At 45.3% G+C, this 16,796-nt stretch overlaps 1 protein-coding gene across 1 annotated transcript in view; it reads left to right on the top strand.

The window, feature by feature from the left end:
* APC2 (APC regulator of Wnt signaling pathway 2) overlaps positions 1–16,796 on the top strand; it is a 74,721-nt gene that overhangs the window by 34,818 nt on the left and 23,107 nt on the right. Inside the window, exons 3-8 of the mRNA XM_087922701.1 lie at positions 1,067–1,157; positions 2,397–2,586; positions 3,392–3,500; positions 3,693–3,806; positions 6,704–6,781; positions 12,605–12,697. Of these exons, the coding sequence (XP_087778827.1) occupies positions 1,067–1,157; positions 2,397–2,586; positions 3,392–3,500; positions 3,693–3,806; positions 6,704–6,781; positions 12,605–12,697 (675 nt within the window). The remainder of the gene's footprint in view (positions 1–1,066; positions 1,158–2,396; positions 2,587–3,391; positions 3,501–3,692; positions 3,807–6,703; positions 6,782–12,604; positions 12,698–16,796) is intronic.

Below are 16,796 nucleotides of genomic sequence, written 5' to 3' on the forward strand. Positions count from 1 at the left end.
TCGATATTTACATACAAGGTGTGTTGTGAGTTAATTTTATGAGTTTGCTTGCAAGCAAATTTTATATGACAGACTCGGTTAGCCGATTAGAGAGAAAGAGATCTTTAAGTGAATCCGTGATTCTGTGAGCAACTCAATCTGCCTTCCTGCTTTGCCTGATTTTGGGTAAAAGTTGCTCTTTTTCTATAAAAAAAAAAATCAATATTTACATCAATATTTATAATATTTACATACGCCATACCCACCCTGTCACATGACCACCAAGCCACACCCACAAATTAGGCCACACCCACAGAACCGGTTGTTAAGAATTTTGAATCCCACCCCTGACCTGTAGTATGCCCAAAATTCAACCTATATATGAAAAAATTATACCACTGTTTCTTCACCTCAGCAATTTTAAGATGGGTGGACTTCAACTCCCAAAATTTCCTAGCCAGCCACCCTAGCTGGGGAATTCTGGGAGTGGAAGTCCACCCATCTTAAAGCTGCTGAGGTAGAAAAATACAGCATTATACCTTCCATTTTGTGACTGTCGGCCTGCATTCATACGATCAATTGACTTATCAATACATTAATTAATATTGTAGCCCAGCAAACCAGAACTTTAACCCTGGACACTAAATTTTGCAACAAGGAAGCTTTCACTCTTTATTATTAACAAGTCTTGCTCCCCAAGGAAAGCTGGGTTGTTACTTCTATTTAAGAGATAAGAAATATTTCCAAATATACTTCTATAGCATGTCAGAATGTACATGCAGTTTGTTAGGGACGAGTAACAAGTGGATAATAAGACCATGTTGCAGGTGCTCCTCCACCATGTTTTGATTTTAAAAATCCATTGGGAAGCTTAAACAATGAATAAAAACAGCGCCAAACAGTCTCCATATGCAATCACGCCGAGCAGAGGATAATAGAGATTTTGCCCAAATTTAGGGATTATCTCGTTATGAGAGCGAAAGCGGCACAGAGAATGAGGACAAAAAGTTCTCCCAGGTTTATTCAGTACACTTCCTTGTTCTCACTTTCTTGTGTTTTTATTTTTTAATTCTTCCTTCTTCCCCAGGTGGTTTTGAAGCATCTACAGGGTAAATTGGAACAGGAGGCTAAGGTGATGGTGTCTTCAGGACAAATGGAGGTTTTAGATCAGCTAAAAGGTGAGTGGGAGGTTTATATCCTGAAGACTATTTTCAAGTCAGAAGTTACGATGAAAATTGCATATCGCATGGACAGACTTCACCATAGTTCCAACTGGAAAACTGAGAGCCTCCTAGAAAAGGGGTGTCACACTCAAGACCCGGGGGCCAGATCTGACCCATGGGGTTTTTCATTCTGGCCCTAGTGCTGCCCTGGAAACAGGGCCTGCGGTGCCTCTGCCAGCAAAAACGGAGCTCCGTTTTCGCTGACAGAGGGTTGTAGGAAGCTGTTGCAGCCGAAAACAGAGCTTGGGAGCATTAGTGGAGCGCTCAGGCCACCACAGGCACCCTCAACACAAATGCCGTCGAACTGGCCACGCCCACCTGGCCCAGCAAGGTCAAACACAATCCTGAAGTGGCCCTCATTCAGGGGTGAGATTCTACCGGTTTGGACCGGTTCTATAGAACCGGTTGTTATGATTCTATGCAGTTCAGAGAACCGCCAAATCGTGCCCCTGGCTGGCTCCGCCCCTTTCCACCAGCCCCTCCCTTCCCTGCCTAGTCAGTCCTTATCGCACATGCCCGACATTGTTGACTGTGTTCTCCCCTGCCCAGTCATTCCTTAAGGTATTTCTTTTTTTTCCCTCCTCCCGACGATCAGCTGTGCTGGGATCCCCCTCGCTGTCTTACTGCTTCACCCGGGAGGCTTCCCTAAGGCCCAGGAGGCAAAAAGGGGTGTCTGGGGGTAGGAGCTGCGCCCCACCCCCTGCACCCTGTTTTTTGTCTTCCTGGGCCCCAGGGAAGCTTCCTGGGAACAAACCCCCCCCTCCAGGAGGCTTCCCTGAGGCCCAGGAAAAAGCCAAGGGGGTGCTGCAAAAAAAGAGAAGCCACGCCCACTCAGTCACATGGCCACACCCACTTAGCCATGCCCACAGAACCAGTGGTTAAAAAATTTGAATCCCACCTCATTGAAATCAAGTTTGACACCTCTGTCCCAGACCAAGCTAAGTCCAAACACTCATGAGAGTATTGTTTCTCAACCTCGGTGACTTTAAGATGTTTGGCTGAGGAATTCTGAGAGCTACTCCACACATCTTAAAGTTGCCATGGTTGAGAAACAATGCACTAGAGAATTTCTGGAGGTCTGACGCTCGGATAAACCAGCCATCAACGGGCACATAATGATAAACAACATCTACATACCATTCAAAAGAGACAACCAAAAAGCAAAATAATCACAATATTCCTTCCCTTCTTCAGCCCTGCAGATGGACATCACCAGTTTATACAACCTGAAATTCCACCCTCCGGCCCTGCTTCCTGAGCCGGTCTGCCAGGATCATAGTCCAGAGCAGAGCCTGTCCCATTCAGCCCCTCTCCAAAGGAAGGACAGCATGGGAGATCTGGGTCGGGCCACCATCCGTCTCTTGGAGGAGCTGGACAGGGAGAGGTAAAGTTGTTGGAACAGAGATGATTCTTCTTCTTCTTTCTTCTTCTTCTTCTTCTTCTTCTTCTTCTTCTTCTTCTTCTTCTTCTTCTTCTTCTTCTTCTTCTTCTTCTTCTTCTTTCTTCTTCTTCTTCTTCTTCTTCTTCTCTCCTCCTCCTCCTCCTCCTCCTCCTCCTCCTCCCTCCTCCTCCTCCTCCTCCTCCTCCTCCTCCTCCTCCTCCTCCTCCTCCTCCCCTCCTGAGTGATTCATGAATTCAAGTAGAGCCAATCTTTCTTTTAACATGTTGCTAGGATCCAGCTGGGTGCCCATGTTTGGAGGAAGAGAACTTTCAGTTTCTTTCTTGTTCTTTTTTTCTTCAGCAGAATTCATATTTGTTTCTGTCCTTAGTGATAAAGACTCCCTTCTCCTCTCTTCCTTCCTCCCTCCCTCCCTCCTCTTTTTGCCTTCCAATGTACAATTGTAAGCCACTTTCCTCTTTTCTCTTCCTCCCAGGATCTATATGACTTTCCTTCCCTTCCCTTTCCCCTTTCCTTTCCCCTTCCCTTTCCCTTCCCCCAAATTTATATTAATCTTCTTTCATTCTTCCTCCTTCCCACATCAACCATGGTAACTTCTCTCCTCCCTCCCTCTCTCCTTTCCTTCCTTCCTTCCTCTTTCCTTTCTTCCTCTTCTATTTACTCTTCTTTCCTTTTCTTCCTTCCTCCTTCCTTCCTTCCTCCCTCCCTCCCTCCCTTCCTCCCTCCCTCCTTCCTTCCCTCTACATTGCTCTTCCTTTCTTGTCTAATTGCCGTCTTTCCTTACTCTTAGATGTTTTCTGTTGAGCGAGATTGAAAAGGAGGAAAAAGAGAAACTCTGGTATTACACTCAACTGCAGAGTCTCTCTAAGCGGCTGGATGAATTGCCCCACGTGGAGACGGTGAGTTTCCAGGCTGGTGGGTGGCAGGACCAACTCAAGGACAAGAAGTGGGATATTTCCCCAAGTGTATCTCAGCTACACCTTCAACATCTTAAATTCTGGCCCTTACATTTTGTGGAGGAGGAGAGACCAGGAAGGGCGTGATAAGCAGAGGGGGCATCTCTGACTTACCTCTTTTCTGCCCGCCCCCAGTTCTCAATGCAGATGGACCTGATCCGTCAGCAGCTGGAATTTGAAGCCCAGCACATCCGGACACTCATGGAGGAGCGCTTTGGGACAACCGATGAAATGGTACAAAGAGCCCAGGTGAGAACAGGGAGGAGGGGGAGGAGGAAGGGCGGAGGGAGAGGAAGAGGAGGAAGAGCAGGTGGAGGAAGGAGAGAAGGTGGAGAAGGAGGGAGAGGAAGAAGAAGGAGAGGGGGAGGAGGGAGAGGAGATGGAGGAGGGAGAGGAGGAGAAAGAGAGAGAGGAAGAGAGAAGGTAGAGAAGAGGGAAGGAAGAGAAGGAAGGGAGGAGGAGGAAGAGGAGAGGGAGGAGGGAGGGAGAGGAGAAAGAGGAGGAGGAAGAGGAGGGAGAGGGGAGGAGGAGGAAGGAGAGGAAGGGGGAGAGGAGATGGAGGAGGGAGAGGAGGAGAAAGAGGAGGAGGAAGAAGAGAAGGAGGAAGAATAATACAGAATAATATTGGATGTGACCTTAGAGACCTCAGGTCCAGCTCCTTGCTCAAGCAGGAGACCCTACAGGTAGTCCTGGACTTACAGTTATTTGTTTACTGATAGCTTGAAGTTACAACGGCACTGAAGAAAGCAACTTAGGACCATTTTTCCCATTTAGGACAATTGCAGCCTCACATGATCAGAATTTGGACGCTTGGCAACTGGTTCCTATTTATGACAGTCGCAGTGTCCCAGGGTCACGTGATCTCCTTTTGCAACCTTCTGACAAGCGAAGTCAGTGGGGAAGCCAGATTGACTTATCACCTGGGATGCTAAGTTAACAACTGCACTGGTTCCCTTAACAACTGGGGCAAGAAAGGTCGTAAAATGGAACACTTCACAACTATCAACTATCTCGCTTAGCAACAGAAATTCTGGGGCTCAATGGTGGTCATAAGTTAAAGACAGGGGTGGGATTCTACCAGTTCGCACCCATTCGCTAGAACCAGTTGTTAACATTCTAAGCAGTTCGGAGAACTGGTCGTTAGAAGAAATTACTGGCTTAATCCTGTAAGGAAGGCAGGAAGGAAACATTCTGGTGTTGCTTACAGAAACTGCCTCTCTGTTAACCCTTATTCCATTCTTGGCAGGACTAGACTTCCTGTCTCTGGAACGTCTCTGGAGTTTTTTTCCCCTTCTTTGCTGGTACTTTGCTTGTGTGGAGTGACCATTCAAAGTTACAATGGCACTGAAAAAAGTGACTTATGACCCTTTTTCACACTTACGACTGTTGAAGCATCCCCACAGTCATGAGAGGCAGGCGAGGAGATGCGTGCCTCGATGTGAGTGATATTGAGTTGGCCACGCCCACCCAATAACATGACCAACAAGCCACGCCCACCAACTTAGCCATGCCCACAGAACCTGTTGTTAAAAAATTTGAATCCCACCCCTGGTTATGGACTACCTGTATACCCTTCTAGTCAAGGAACGCAGTGGCTCAGTTGCGAAGACGCTGAGCTTGTTGATCGAAAGGTCGGCGGTTCGGCAGTTCAAATCCCTAGCACCGCGTAATGGAGTGAGCTCCTCTTACTTGTCCCAGCTTCTGCCAACCTAGCAGTTCAAAAGCATGTAAAAAATGCAAGTAGAAAAATAGGGACTGCTTTGGTGGGAAGGGAACAGCATTCCGTGCGCCTTCAGCGTTCAGTCATGCCAGCCACATGACCACAGAGACATCTTCAGACAGCGCTGGCTCTTCGGCTTTGTAACGGGGATGAGCACTGCCCCTCTAGAGCTAGAAATGACTAGCATGTATGTGCAAGGGGAACCTTTACTTTTATACCCTTCTAGACCAACGGCTGTCCAACCTCTTCTTGAAAACCTCCATTGTTGGAGCATCCACAACTTCTGCAGACAATCCGTTCCTCTGATTCATTGTTCTCACAGTCAGGAAATTTCCCCCTTATTTCTAGGTTGGATCTCTCCTTGATCAGTTTCCATCTATTGCTTCTTCTCCTGCCCTCAGGTGCCTACCTAAAATATAGGCCCACCCCCTGTTCTCTGTGACAGCCCTTCAAATATCAGAAGGAGGAGGATGTTGGCCTGGCCTATTCTCTCCTGCTTTCCCAACCACCTTGCAGGATGGGGGCCATTGCGGGCCATCAGATAGTGGCCACGATTGCACCCTCAAACCCAGCTCCATTTTTAAGGGTGTCAAATGTTCCAGTCGTTTTTGCACACTTGTTGCAAAAGCCATGAACGATTAAGCTCCCACCCATCTTAGACTGTGAATCTAATGGTTGTGACCTAGCCTTCCCAAAAGCACGACGCAAACTCCTCGTCCCGATAAAACCCCTTTTATTTAGGTTAAAGTGAATTCCTCTCATTCACATCTCAGCAAAGTCCCGGCCAAGAGTCTTTCAAGAGATTGCACAGCTACAGACTTTTATCAGGCTGGGAGAGTTGCCAGGCCGATATCTTCCATACGCCACTCTGTAGTAGACAATACTTGGCAAGGAGTCAGGAACAGACCTCATGAATTGAACTAACTGTCTCCTACAAACACCACTCCCCTTTCGCTTCTCTTCATTCCCTATGGGAGTGGCCATTCATCATCCACCTGTGCCTTTACTCCTGAGTCGACCCTTGTTCCCTTCCCCTGGCAGCTCTGTGCATGTGCACACTGAGAACAGGCTCCAGCTATTCTTCTGCCCCACTGATCTCCGACTCTGAAGGCAGCTGACAGACAGCCCTGGCCCCATCTCTGCCTCTGACGCAGAGGGCCTTCTCAAGACTCCAGGATTGGCCCATGTTCCTCCCAACCTCCTTGTTGTCTGAGTTTGCCGCCAGCTCTGCTGGCTGCTGACGGGCCACAACATTAACTGTAGATATTCCCCACACATAAAAATAATAATTTTTTTTTAAAAGGGTGTCTTCCCTCTCACTTGAAAAAGGTTTCCTGCACAGTGCCGACTATCCTATGGCAGGGCTCATCTCTTGGGAGAAAAGGAATGGCTTCTAATGCCACGTTTTTATTTTAAATTTTTGCAGATCCGGGCCTCTCGTCTAGAGCAGATTGACAAAGAGCTGATGGAAGCACAAGATAAAGTGCAGCCCTCGGAACAGCCGGTAAGAATTATATAGAAGTCCAAATGTGATTGGACACACAAGGAATTTGTCTTGGTGCAAATGCTCTCGGTGTACATAAAAGAAAAGATACATTCATCAAGAATCAAGAAATCATCAGGTCCAACACTTAATGATAGTCATAGGATACAATAAGCAATCAAATCATACTAGGAATCGGTCAATATAAATCGTAACGATACAAGGGACAAAGTTACAGCCATAACTTTGTCGCTTGTATCCTTATGATTTATATTGACTGATCAGTGGTGGGATTCAAAAACATTTAATACCGCTTCTGTGAACGTGGTTTGGTGGGTGTGGCGTGGCGTGGCGTGGCTTGGTGGGCATGGCAGGGGAAGAATACTGTAAAATCCCCATTCCCTGCCCACCTCTGGGGGAAGGTTACTGCAAAATCCCATTCCTTCCCCACCCCACTAACCTGCTTTCCAGCTCTGTTCTCCTGTACAGGGCAACCAAAGGAGACCCAGCCGATCAGCTGGGACTCGGGAGGCAGAGAATAGATGGGGGTGGGGCCAGACAGAGGTGGTATTTGCTTGTTCTCTGAACTACTCAAAATTTCCGGTTCTCCAGAACTGGTTAGAACCTACTGAATACCACCTCTGAGCAAGATGCTAGACCTGTGTTTCCAACGCTGGCAGCATTCAGAGGGGTGGACTCCAATTCCCAGAATTCCCCAGCTTCTGAGAGTTGGAGTCCACCCCTCTGAAAGCTGCCAAGGTTGAGAAACACTATTCTAGACAGTGGGGTCTGCATAGAAGGGTCAAAAAAATTCAAGATGGCAGCTGCCGTTGCATGATGGGAGCCTTGTCCTTTTCATATGGGTGAAAAAGGATCAGGATGTTGACTGTGTAGCTACAGCTGCCATCTCGAGTTTTTTTGGACAAATATTCCCCCACTCCCCAAAATGGAGGAAGGATACATTTTTGTCAAATTTCTTCTGTACCTATGCTGAGAGCTATTCTTTCGAGAAGGCAATTCCAAGGAAAGAAAGAAAGAATTATATAATTATTGCATAATTGTGCTGGTCTGTCTCAAGTGCCTGAAAATAAATGGGCAGAAGGAGGAAGATGTAACTGCTTATTTTTAGAACGCTTGCTAGCAGTCTTTTTCTTCCTTTAAAGTACTTACTGAACTCCAGGTGGGTGACTTTGGGTCTATCACTCTGTCACACAGGGAGGTTGTTGTGGAGAAAGTATGAGGTAGGACTGTATTTCGTATTTGCTGCCTTAAGCGTTATTTCTCTCTCTCTTTCTCTATGTATCTAACTATCAATCTATCTATTCTCTCTCTCCTATCTATCTGTCTGTCTGTTTGTCTGTCTATCTATCATCATCTGTCCTCTCTCTCTCTTTCTATATCTGTCATCTCTCACTTTCTCTCTGTTGCTATCTAATCTGTCATCTATCTATCTATCTATCTATCTATCTATCTATCTATCTATCTATCTATCTAATCCACGGGTGTCAAACTTGTGGCATCACATTGCCATCATAAGACTTTTCACGACATTTTTCCCATTTGCGGAACTGGGGTGGGCGCGGCCTCTGGATAACACATCTTGCCCGCAAATTATCTAATCTGTCATCTAGCTGTCATTTCTCACTTTCTATATATATATATAAGTTTGGGAATCATCTAACTTGATTCTGCTAGCAATGTCACACTCTCCACCACCAATTGAAGGGAAACAATTCTATACAGATTCAGTTAGTTTTTTAAATATATATGTGTGTGTGTGTGTGTGTGTGTGTGTGTCTGTGTGTGTGTATATAATGTATCTGTCATCCCTCTCTCGCTATCTAACCTGTCATCTATCCATCATCCATCTCTATCTATCTATCTATCTATCTATCTATCTATCTATCTATCTATCTATCTATTATCTATCACCTGTCATCTATCTGTCATTTCTTGCAATCTAATCTGTCATCTATCCATCATCCATCTCTATATCTATCTATATATCTATCTAACTATTTATCACCTGTCACCTGTCATCTCTCGCTATCTAATCTGTCATCTATCCATCATCCATCTCTCTCTCCCCTCTCATTTATTTATCTATCTCAGGATAAAATTATGATGATTTTACTTCCATAAACCACATTTTGGCCTGGCACATCCTACAAACTCTGATGCTGCGATGGTTAAACCATACTTTATGACTTAGCATGTGTACAGCAAATAGTTTGGATTTCTTGAAGAAAAACCACGATCAGATCAGATGGAAAATCTTTTGGGCTCAGTGTATCGAAAGTTTGGGAATCACCTGACTTGATTCTGCTAGCAATGTCACACTCTCCACCACCAATCGAAGGGAAACAATTCTATACAGATTCAGTTAGTTTTTAAAATATACAGTCTAATCCAGCGGTGGGTTTCAACATTTTTTTTTAACACCGGTTCTGTGGGCGTGGCTTGGTGAGCGCCCTTTGCATGCAACACACATGCTTTGCGCAGTTTGCACCAAACGCGCACTTTGCACGCGCGTGTAGAGGGTTTGCCACTAACCTTCTACAATCCTGCACTCTCCCTGTGTCTTCAACAGCCGATGCACGGCAATCTGCTGTGCTGTGCAAAGCAGCTGAGGTTGAAAAGCAGGAAATAAAGGTCAATACAGAACCAGGGCAAGTCATTGGAGCAAACCGGTTCGCTCACAGATGATTGTCAGAGCTACCGGATCAGGTGAACCGGGGAGAACCGGTAGAATACCACCACTGGTCCAATCATATGTGGTGCTATGTATGATATAAAGCAGGGGTCTTCAAACTTGGTAGCCTTAAGACTTGTGGACTTCAACTCCCAGAAATCCTCTTCTAGTCATGTTAGTTCAGGAATTCTGGGAGTTGAAGTCCATAAGTCTTAAACTTGCCAAGTTTGAAGACCCTTGATATAAAGAAACATCAATTGTCCAGAGGCTGTGTGAGAGCATACCCCATTCTCCTGCAGGCTTCACAGTCTCTGAAAACTATGCTTTTGAAAATAGTTCTTGCCAGCTGTTGGTGATCGCTGGCATGTCACCCCAAATGTGATTCGTCATTCGTCATGTTTGTCAGAGATTCATCATTGCTGAATTAGGTGAACAAAGGTGATTGTGGTTAGATCACTCATTGGCTATTCAGTGTCCCTTCTGGAGCCTGCACAGAACAACACAGGTAACAGATAACAGATAATCAGAGTTGGAAGGGACCTTATAGGTCATCTAGTCCAACCCCCCCTGCCCAAGTGGGAGACCCTACACCATTTCTGACAAATGGCAGTCCAATCTCTTCTTGAAAGTCTCAAGGGATGGCGCTCCCACAACTTCCGAGGGCAACTTCTGTTCCATTGCTTGATTGTTCTCACTGTCAGAAAGTTTCTCCTTATTTTCAGGTTAAATCTCTCCATTATTCCTTGTCTGGTCTACAGGTGTCTTGGAGAATATTTTGACCCCTTCCTCTCTGTGGCAGCCCCTCAAATATTGGAAGACCGCTATCATGTCTCCCCTGGTCCTTCTCTTCACTAGACCAGCCAGGCCCAGTTCCTGCAACCATTCTTCATATGCTTTAGTCTCCAGTCCCCTAATCATCCTGGTTGCTCTTCTCTGCACTTTTTCTAGAGTCTCAACATCTTTTTTATAATGTGGTGGCCAAAACTGGATGCAATATTCCAAGTGTGGTCTTACTAAGACTTTATAGAGCGGAATTAGTACCTCCCTTGATCTTGATTGTTTCCCTCTGTTAGTGCGACTTAGGATTGCATTAGGTAGTTCTTGACTTACACCCATTCGTTTAATGACTGTTCAAAATTACAACAACAATGGGAAAAAAATGTCTTATGACTGTTTTTCACACTTATGACCGTTGCAGCATCCCCATGGTCTTGTAATCAAAATTTGGGCGCTTGCCAACAGTCTCATATTTATGACAGTTGCATTATCCTGGGGTCGTGTGTCACCATTTACGGCCTTCCCATCTGGCTTCCGACAAGCCAAATCGATGGGGGGAAACCAGATTTGCTTAATGACCTCATGATTCACTTAACCACTGCAGTAATTCGCTGAACTGTGACAAAAAAGCGACTCACTCAATGACTGCCTCGCTTGGCAATGGAAATGTTGGGCTCAATTGAGGTCGTAAGTCGAGAACTACCTGTCCTTTACAAAGGGCGTCCCCAATATGTTGGGTCAGGCGGGGAAGGGAGGCTGGCGAAGAGATCCTAAACAAAACGAATTAAGGGCCGGGGTGTCGCCTTGCATGAGAATGGGGTCAAATAATGAGAGGGCAATTCCGGATTTGTTTCCTCCCTCCTCCCTTTGGCCCGGAGGCAATGGAGAGTGTGGGCTCTGTGTGCATTTCCTATACAGTGACAAAGAGGCAGTTGCCATGGAGATGAAAAATAGGCCAGCCGAAGGATGGAGAGCAGTTGGTGGCTATGCCCGGGTTGGGCAGCTAGGATCTGAGGCTGCTGGGGTGGGAGAGCCAAGCGGCTAGAGAATGATCTGGCTCACATCCAAAATTGGCCTGCGTCTGCTGTGAGATCTGTATGAAGAAGGGGAGGGGGGGAATGATTGGATTGGAATGGGATGGAACCCCCTGCAAATAATAATATCAAGAAGGTCAGAAAATACAAAAGCCGGCAAATAGAAGCAGAACGACCCTGGCAAAGGAAAGCAAAGTTAGTACCAATAGCAACAGGCCCCTTGAGTGCAACCTAGTGGTAGGATTCAAAAAAATTTACTACTGGTTCTGTGGGCGTGGCTTGGTGGGCGTGGCATGGCATGGCATGGCTTGGTGGGCGTGGCATGGGAAGCGTGGCAGGCGAAGGATACTGCAAAATCCCCATTCCCTCCCTGCCCCACTAACCTGCTTTCCAGCTCCGCTCTCCTGTGCAGGGCAACAAAAGCAGACGCACTGTATTCGGGAGGCAGAGAATAGATGCGGGCGGGGCCAGTCAGTCTGGTGCAATCTCATAACATCTAGAGCACCGCTTGGACACCATTGGCGTTGACAAATTCACTGTCAGTCAACTGCAAAAGGCAGCTTTGCTTGGAACAGCTGACATTCTGCAATAATACCTTTAACACCATAAGCTATCAACATCTGCCTATCTCTGATCCTTTGGAAGGACTCAAGTGGGTGGATAAAAGTGTCAAATCCAGTCCAAACATCTGGCTGACCTAAGCATCTAAGGTGCTACTTAATAGTTCTTAGTTGGGTCTTGAACAATTCAATTTTTACCAGTTTTGTGAGCCTAACTGTCAAATAGAATAGAATAGAATAGAATAGAATAGAATAGAATAGAATAGAATTCTTTATTGGCCAAGTGTTGTTGGACACACAAGGAATTTGTCTTGGGGCAAATGTTCCCAGTGTACATAAAAGAAAAGATACATTCATCAAGAGTCAAGAATCATAAAGTATAACACTTAATAATACTGATAGGGTATAAATAAGCGATCGAATCATACTAGGAAACAATATAAATCATAAGGATACAAGCGACAAAGTTACAGCCATACAGTCACAAGTGGGAGGGGATGGGTAATAAGGAGTGATGAGAAGATTAATAGTAATAGTAGTGCAGACTTTGTAAATAGTTGGACAGTGTTAAGGGAATTATCTGTTTAGCAGAGTGATGGTGTTTGGGAAGAAATGTTTTTGTGTCGAGTTGTTCTGGTGTGCAGTGCTCTATAGCGTCGTTTTGAGGTCTGCACATCCACCAAAATGGGTTCCGCAGATCCTGGCAGGCGGACTCCAGTGGGGTGCAAGGAGGCAACTTTTATTAAACGTTTCTCTGTGTTTCCCAATTCTTATCTTCCAGCCTTCTGGAAAACTGCCAAGCAGCGAAGGGGATGGAAGGCTCGACATCGCAACCCATTCAGAGGAAGCGAAGGGTCAGCTGGGTAGCAGTAAGGTAGAGTACTATGTTTTTGCAGTCAAAAAAGACAAGATGGTTTTTATGGGCATATGCATAACCATGACCTGCAGACGGCCTTCTGTTTTAAAGGCATATAAGTGATTTGAATCACGGAATAACAGAGTTGGAAGGGACCTTGGAGGTCTTCTAGTCCAACCCCCTGCTTAGGCAGGGAGCCCTGTACCATTTCAAACAAATGGTATAGTCCAATCCCTTCTTAAAAGCTTTCAGTGATGAAGCACCTAAAAATTCTGAAGGCAAGTTGTTCCACTGGTTAATTCTTCTCACTGTCAGCTAGTTTCTCCTTAATTTCAAATGCAGTACAGCTTCCATGCAAACTACTATTGATTGATTCATTGCTTTTGTCTAATTTCTTTAATGTAATCACCCATCCTGCTTGTGATGACTATAGGAGACCAATAGAGGAGTTGAATGCAACACAATCCTAGTGTAAATAAACATGCACATGTAATGTACATGTGAGGACTAAAATCACCCCATTTACAGCCCATAACTTGGAAATGAATCAACCAAAAACCAATTAACTGTATGGCCTAAATGCATGGGAGAACAACCATGTCTTTAATGCCTCAGATAGGTTAACGTGGTCGGGATTATCTGGATCTCCATGGGGATGTGGTTCCATAGGGTAGGCTGGGTGTCGTTTCGCTACTGGAATTTAACCCAGTCGTACTGTCATGCCCTTGGTAGAGTTGGACTCTGAGGGAGAGGAGGAACAGCTGACAGGGAGTGGAGGTGTGGCTCTGGAGGTTGTGGAGGAGGCTGGGGAAGGGCAGAGGCCGGCTGGGTAGTCAGGGGAAGAACCAGGCCCATCCCCTCTGCATCCTAGGGCACGCAAGGAGGAACAGAGAAGGCAACAACTTGGTTTACGAGAGAGGAAGCGGCCATGATCTCCCTCATTAGTTGCAGCTGGGAAGACTAGTATATAAGAGAGATGGTTAAAACACAGTGTTGCCAGAAACAAAGTGTGTTTTATTTTGGGCTGAAGTTATCTTGGTTGGCGTCCTTCCAACAGACTGTACCTTGTTATCTCCTTGAATTTGGTAATTACTTATCTGGTCCATTGTGGAAATTTTTTCATTGTAGTTTGTTTGGTTTTTTATTTCACTTCTATCTGCTCATTAAGTTCAGACTGTATTGCTTTGTTTTGAAGACTATTTTTGAATAAGTTTTATCTCCAACTGAGAATTACTGAACAGTGAGGCCAAGTTGGAGGCATTAAAGGACATTTATTTATGTTTTGGAGTTCGTTACATTTGTGTTACACTCCAGGTCATCACGCCTACTTTTGCTGTACAGATCGTCCTGGATGTATGACTGGTCACGTCATGACCATTCAAAGCTACCCTGGACCTCCCTAAAGCTATTTGAAGTTCTGACAGCTGCCCCCTTCCATGGTCACATGATCACTTTTTGGCACTCAGCAACTGGCCTATCTTAACAGCTGTTTGCCACATTCTGCAGTCATATGACCAATATTTTACTATGGGGTGTTTTGTTTTGTTTTTTTGCTGGAAATTAACATTTACTTCATTTCTAGCAAAAAAAAAAACCCTCTCCCATTGCAGACAGTGGATTCACTTAATGACCGGGCATTCACTCTACAACTGCCACATTCACTTAATGGCCACAGGAAAAAAAGATCATAAAATCAGGCACAGCCACCTTGTGATTTGTTTAATGACCACTATACCTTACAACTGTAATACGTTGAGGACTATCTGAGATGGTTAAGGCATCCAGGCTGGGAACTGGGTGACTCTGAATTCTAGTTTTGTCTTAGGCACTGTTGGCAGAAATATCCTTCAGTTCCAAGTGGGGAAAAAGACACTGGAAACATGGAGGCTGTTTGGAAAGATGGTTTAATGGTGGAGAGGACCACATGCCTTGGAGTTCTTGCAGAAAGTAAAGGGGAAGGATGTTGGGAGTACCTGGGTTTTATACCCTCTCTGGCTTTGAACTTCCTGGGTCACAGGAAGTGTATCCTGACCGGTTGCTGTCAGAGGTCACAGCTAGCTTTGTAGTTTGTCTGTGTGCAAGTTTGGTTGAAACTTGGTGGGTGGTGCAATGAATGGCTCTGCCGGAAGGAGGTAGATCTTTGTTATGTAGAATAGACTGGCCCAGGCCTTAATGGCCCATTAACAAAGGGGGGTGGGGGTTGAGTTTCTGCCTCTCTGAGTTTCTGTTTCTTTTTTAGGGAAAATATTCTGCCTTTTCAGTGTAATCCTAAAATTCTTCATTTTTTCCAGGAGAGGGGTGGGTTTTAACTTCCACCAGGACAAAGGAAGCTGGGTGATCTTCTGCCAGCCACTTTCTCTCAGCCCTAGAAAGAAGTGGCAATGGCAAGTCACTTCTAAAAATTTGCCAAGAAAAAATTTCAGGGACTTATCCAGGCAGTCACCAGGAATCAACAATGACTTGAAGGCAACCCCTACCCCAAGCAAGAAAACAAAAGAGGGTTTGTCTGCGAGGAAAGAGTCAAAACAAAAGCCAAAATAATGGCCACATCCACGCAAAGTTTTGCCTGTTTTATTATTATTTTTTTACATGATGCAAATCATAGTTTCAAATCTCAGGTGCCGGCCTTTTACGTGAGTGCCATCTAGTGGCAGCATCAAAATGTGCAGCTCCCAATCTTCTTAGGCTTGGTTTGTTCCAAAAAGGCCATTTGTACCAGGTAGTCCTCGACGTACGACCACAACGGAGCCCCAAATTTACATTGTTAAGTGAACGTTGCGCCATTTTATGAACTTTCTTGCCACTGTTGTTAAGTGAATCATTGCAGTTGTTAAATTGGTAACGGTTGTTAAGTGAATCTGGCTTCCCCATGGACTTTGCTTGTCGGAAGGCCGCAAGAGGTGAACACATGACCCCCCCAAGATGTTGCAACAGTCATAAATATGAGTAAGGCTGCTGAGTGTCCAAATGTTGATCACGTGACCATGGGGGTGCTGGCAATATTGCAAGGGTGGAAAAATGGTTATAAATCACTTTGTTCAGTGTCATTGTAACCAGGGGTGGGATTCAAACAATTTTACTACCAATTCTGTGGGCGTGGCTTGGTGGGTGTGGCATGCCTTGGTGGGCATGGCCTGGTGGGCGTGGCAGGGGAAGGATACTGAAAAATCCCCATTCCCTCCCCACCCCGCTAACCTGCTTTCCAGCTCCGTTCTCCTGTGCAGGGCAACCAAAGAAGACCCAGCCAATCAGCTGGGATCCGGGAGGTGGAGAATAGATGGGGGCGGGGCCAGTCAGAGATGGGATTTGCTGGTTCTCCCAACTACTCAAAATGTCCGCTACCGGTTCTCCAGAACTGCTCAGAACCTGCTGAATACCATCTCTGATTGTAACTTCAAATAGTCACTAAATGAACTGTTGTATATAAAGGACTATTGTGAAATAAAATGCAACAATATAGAATGAAATGAAATACAGCAGTTGGTTTAGTGACCATTCACAGTTAACAACAGCATTGAAAAAAAGTGACTTACCAGTTTGCACACTTAAGACCCTTGCACCATCCCCATGGTCATGTGATCAAAATTCAAACACTTAGCAATTGACTCATATTAATGACGGTGGCAGTGTCCCAGGATCAAGCGATCACGATTTGCGACCTGACAAAGAAAGTGAGAACAATCAACCAGTGGAACAGAAGTTTCCCTCGGAAGTTGTGGGAGTGTCATCACTTGAGACTTTCAAGAAGAAATTGGACTGCCATTTGTCAGAAATGATGTAGGGTCTCCTGCTTATCTCCTTATGTAGGGGGTTGGACTAGATGACCTACAAGGTCCCTTCCAACTCTGATTATCTGTTATCAGTCAAAGGGGAAGCCAAATTCACTTAACAATCACGTTACTAACTTAACTATGGCGATTCACTTAACAACTGTAGCAAGAATGGTCGTAAAATGGGGCAAAGCTCAGTGAACAACTGTCTCGCTTAGTGGTGGAAATTTTGGCTTGATTGTGATCATAAGTCAAGGACGCCCTGTACAGAACAAAAACAAAGGACCAGCAAGGTAAAAGAAATCACTGCTGTGCTAAGTGTGAATCAAAAAGGGATTTTTTTCTCC

This window comes from Pseudonaja textilis, chromosome 1 (assembly GCF_049901715.1).
Source record: "Pseudonaja textilis isolate UNSWEBS1 chromosome 1, rPseTex1.2, whole genome shotgun sequence".
Taxonomy (NCBI): domain Eukaryota; kingdom Metazoa; phylum Chordata; class Lepidosauria; order Squamata; family Elapidae; genus Pseudonaja; species Pseudonaja textilis.